General features: G+C 33.4%; 1 protein-coding gene across 1 annotated transcript in view; it reads left to right on the top strand.

Annotated features, from left to right (window-relative positions):
• LOC110287961 (vomeronasal type-2 receptor 116-like) overlaps positions 1-4,278 on the top strand; it is a 44,311-nt gene extending 40,033 nt beyond the window's left edge. Inside the window, 2 exon segments of the mRNA XM_085840891.1 lie at positions 3,363-3,413; positions 3,416-4,278. Coding sequence (XP_085697017.1) covers positions 3,363-3,413; positions 3,416-4,278 — 914 coding nt within the window.
• Positions 4,279-5,307: the final 1,029 nt, after the last annotated feature.

Below are 5,307 nucleotides of genomic sequence, written 5' to 3'. Positions count from 1 at the left end.
AAATACTTATAGCTCTCAGTAGACTAAGCATGGTATTTGTAGAGATTTCAAATCTATTAATTCCTTCTTTAGTCTTTCTCCTTAATAACGTGCTATCTACTTCAGTATCAGTTGTTTGAAAGCCATTCTTTATGGAAACTAATAGATAAGAAAATATAATTTCTTCTGAATAGAAAGAAAAGATATATTTGTTTTATTTATGTATATGATTGTTTTGCCTATTTTACATATGTGCACCACCTGAGTATATCTGTGTTTGTGTGTGTGTGTGTGTGTCCAGAAGTAAGCATTGCATCCCCTATAACTGAGTTACAGACAGGTGTGAGCTACAAAGTTGGTTCCTGAAACTTAAACTCACTGCTCTGCAAGAACACAAAGTGTCTTCTCTTTAGCTTATCTATACAAGCACCTCCTGCATGTTATAGGAAAAGGAAACATGTAAAAATTATAATTTGTAGTGAAAAAATACTCTTCAGGAAAGTGTTCCCCTATATATCCATACATGTAACAGCAAATAGAGTGAACAGATTATATTTACAAAGTTGAATGTGTGTAACAAAAATAAAACAAAAATAATCCATAGCATATGAATTTGTGACAGAGCAGGGAGGGGCATGAATGGGAAGAGTTGAATGGAGGAAAACAGAAGGGGAAAGTGACATAACTATAATACTTGTGACCATTAAGTAGTTTCTAATCACTCATAGAATAACATCATGTTTCATTTGGGCCTCATAAAATATATCTAAGAGCCATATCTATACCACTTAGGTTTCCTTCATCTACTTCCAAATTACTTCAATTCATATTTCCCCAAACTATTAAATAGCTTCATGTGTTATTTACTTTTCCTAATCTGAGGCAAGTTTATATGTGTTCTTGATTCACTTCTTCACTATGGTGTCTTTGGTATCTACATAGAGTACTTTATTTAGAATATATAATCAGTGAATAACTTCTCATGGATTCGGAGAACTAAGCCTTCTATTTCCCTGGCACCTTCTGTAATCAGGTATTTTTTCCTTGACCTTCAAATGAATGTGGATGAACAACTGAAAAGTTGGCTCAGTAGGTAAGTCCTGTTGTTTCAGAGGTCCCAGGTTATGTCCCTTCAATGGATTGGCAGCTTCCTACTACTAATCATACATGCTTAATGGGATCCAATGACTTTTTCTGTTCTCTGTTAGGACTACATGTACATTATGTATGTGTGCATATATAGGAAAAATATATATGCACATTAACAAACATGTTTATGCAAAGAATGTGGGGGAAAAAGAGGATAATACTTGTATCTTGACTATTTTTCTCTGAAAAGTTCTTCACATTATCTGAGTTTAAATTTCCCACATGTTAATAAGACAAAACCAAATAAGATTTCTTATTCCTTAATACAATAAAGCATAACCAAATTTTGTTATTTGGTAAATTGCAAGACAATAGTTTTGATGTGTGTGTGTGTGTGTGTGTGTGTGTGTGTGTGACAGAGAGAGAGAGAGAGAGAGAGAGAGAGAGAGAGAGAGAGAGAGAGAGAGAGAGAGAGAGAGAACACAATAGAAAGAAATACAATAAAGAGTCAAATAAGGAGAAACACAGGAAAATAAAATAAAATAAAGTGACTTTTCCCCCCAGCATTTGGATAAGTATAGAATCTGGCATGGACAGATGCTTAAAGATCAACGTTATCTTTATCTGGTGGAAGTCAATTCAGTAAGTACACAAAAATATGTTTAAGACCAAAAGCCTTATACAATTAAAAGTAATGTTTACCATAGGGATGTTTGGAAAAAAATGAGCATACATATCAAACTGGCATTCGGAGCAGATGCCACGTGAGTATGGCAAAGCATTTACCCATTCAGTAAGTATTTGCAAAATGGATAATAAAAAAGAGCTACAGACATTCTGAATGTCATTACACTATGTACTAGCAGTGATAGCCCTTATCTTTCCAGATAATGGTATTATCCCTTTCTGCTTTCCTAGATAAATATGAGACCAAGGCCAGGCCAATTATAATCATCTACTCCAAATGTACACTTTTCCTTACCTAGGGACAACTGCATGTACGATATTAAGACAGTCAAGAATTTCCAATAAAAAAAAAATAAATGTTTAATTTTGCACCTGACCAGGAAATTTTTATAATATGTTTTGATTTTTTTGTTGTTGTTTATACATAAATTTGAAACTTTGACGTCTCCATTACTTGCTGATTGTCAGAAAACAAGCATGAAGCTTATTAAAAAAACCAAACCAAAACAAACAAACAAACAAACAAAAAACCTAATGGAGCAGTCTCTGGATGGTCCATCCTTTCATTTAGCTCCAGACTTTGTCTCTTCAACTCCTTCCAATTATAAAAAATTAGTCTGTATAGTATTACTTGTATGTTTTGGGGGAAGACTATTTTGTTATATAATGAAATTAGTGGGTAATCTCTACTGTATGGAAATTCTTTCAATATCCCCTTGTTGTCTTTATTTCCCTATGTAAGACTGTTGCTTGTTAGTCTTTCCCTATTCCACTTTGTTAAGTTTATTGTTTTTGTTTTCTCCCAGCTTATTTGTAAGATTCTGTTTTGTTGAGATTTTATAGGTTTTACTTGTGATCATGTTAGAAAATAAAAAATATAAACTCACACCAAATTTTTAATCACTAACTGTTACAATCTTTAAACTTCTTCTTTTGGAAATTTAAGATTTAAATGAGAAATAAATTTTGCTCATATATGCTTTAGACAGGACTCCAAAACTCTTAAATTTTACTATGATTTACTCTAGTGGTGTCTGTCCCTTTCATACAGAAAGGACTATACTTATCTGTGTGTTTGTGTAAGGAAAAGTATTTGGAACATAGTTAGGGGTTACAGTGCTTTAGGAACAAGTCGACCAGAAACCATTTCGCAAGATATAGAGTGTATGTAATTTATTTGTCAAATAATCAACTTGAGAACACATGTAGAATGAAATGATTGCTTATCAATAAACAATAAGATGTATGGGCACAGCCCATTATTAGTTATTTTTTGCATTATATGGAGCATAATTTAATGACAAATGTCTTTTTCCAAGAATGATCAATCTAAGATATGTGATTGTGGAAACATGATGTGATGGTATGACTTCTTTGAAATATACTATAAACATCTTGAATATATAAGATAATTATGAACAAAAGCTTGCATAAAGATGATAAGCATTACAATTTGGAACAAATTCTATGTGGTTCCATATTTAAATTTACATATACCACAAGACACAAGTCTAATTTAGGTATGATTTTTCCAATGTATTAATTCAGTGTATCTTATAAATGATAATAAATAAATATATCTGATAATACTCCCCTTCCTATACTAGATATGGATCAGTGTGTGAAGTGTCCAGAAGATCAAAATGCCAATGAAGACCAGTCTGCCTCCAAAAAGTTGTGGATGTTTTAGATTATAAAGACCCCTTGGGAAAGGCTCTGGCTGGCTTTGCTCTATGCTTTTCTGTCCTTTCATCTGTGGTACTCTGTGTCTTCCTGAAACACCGAGAATCTCCCATAGTCAAAGCCAATAATGAAACTCTCAGCTATGTCCTACTCATCTCCCTCATATTTTGTTTTATGTGTTCCTTGCTTTACATTGGTCATCCCACTATGGTCATCTGCATCCTGCAACAGACCATGTTTGCCATTGTGTTCACTGTGGCTGCCTCTACTGTCTTGGCCAAAACAATTACTGTAATACTGGCATTCAAGATCACTGCCCCAGGAAGAAGAATGAGGTGGCTGCTTGTGTCAGGGGCACCCAAATACATAATTTTTGTATGCACCATGATCCAGCTGATTATCTGTGGAATCTGGCTGGGAACTTCTTCTCCATTTGTTGATACTGATGTACACATAGCACATGGCCACATCATCATTGTTTGCAACAAAGGTTCAGTGATTGCCTTCTACTGTGTCCTTGGATACATGGGCTCTGTTGCTCTAGCAAGTTTCACTGTAGCTTTCTTGGCCAGGAATCTGCCTGATACATTCAATGAAGCCAAGCTCTTGACATTCAGCATGCTGGTATTCTGCAGTGTCTGGATCACTTTCATCCCTGTCTACCACAGCACCAAAGGCAAGACTATGGTTGCTGTGGAAGTTTTCTGTATCTTGGCCTCCAGTGCAGGGCTGCTTCTTTGCATTTTTGCTCCAAAGTGCTATATTATTTTATTAAGATCACAGACAAATTCTGTTTACAAGTTCAGAAAACCACATTCTAAATCTGAAAATATAAGTTAAATTTAAACTTACATAGTGTACCACGCATATGTACATTTGCACAAAGCTTCTTTCTACTCATCAACTATTATGTTGAAATATGAAATTTCTATCATGTAAGCAATGTAGAATATAAGATGTCAAATAAAATTCTAACACATGACCTGTACCTCAGTTTACTGCCTCAAACTGTCTAATCATACACTTTTATAACTATAATGACAATTTTTTTTCATAAAATTGTCAGGTATCTAAAAATTGGCACTTGGCTTTGCAAATTATTTCATGTAGTATAATCTACCTGTATTAATTTTGTGTTATTGTCCTTTTTAGGAAAAAAATATTACATTGTGGATAGTAATTATGCATCTACCTGTATTAATTTTATGTTATTGTTACTTTATAGAAAAATATTACAGTACTTATATGTAGAAATTTAGAAGGAAACACTTTATATATTTTCTAATTCTGCAAAGAAATTTATAAAGTTCAAATAACTAATTTCCTTTGCAACATGATAAATCAGGACATGGGATGATACACATTATTATTGTATGACTTCTTTCAGTTTGAATGCTGTTCATAATGATGATACTCTATGATTTATATTGTACTTCTGCTGAAACCCTCATGAATGAGGATATAAAAGAATTCATAAAAATCTGTTGTTATTTTGCTAAGTGGCCATTACCTAAAAATTCATATCTCTGTATTTATGTTTACTTTTGAGGACATAGTCTTCTCTCAAAATTTATCACAGAAGATTTTCATAAAATATATAGCAATTGGGTAAGAAATGCATAATGGTTTAAAGCACAGAGAATAACAGACAGGATACAGGTATGTGTAGGTCCTTGATCCATTTAGACTTGTTCTTCATAAAAGGAGGTAAAAATCGATCAGTTTGCAATGTCCTATATGCTGAGCACCAGTTGAACCGATGACATTTTTTGAAAATGATTTCTTTTTCCCACTAGGTGGTTTTGCCTTCTTTGTCAAAGATCAAGTGACCTTGTGTTGGTTTATTTCTGGACCTTCAGTTCTATTCAA

This window comes from Mus caroli, unplaced genomic scaffold, assembly GCF_978045245.1.
Source record: "Mus caroli unplaced genomic scaffold, Mus_caroli_1 scaffold_8, whole genome shotgun sequence".
Lineage (NCBI taxonomy): Eukaryota > Metazoa > Chordata > Mammalia > Rodentia > Muridae > Mus > Mus caroli.
Note: the sequence above shows the minus strand (reverse complement) of the source record. Positions and strands in the feature narration are given on the sequence as shown.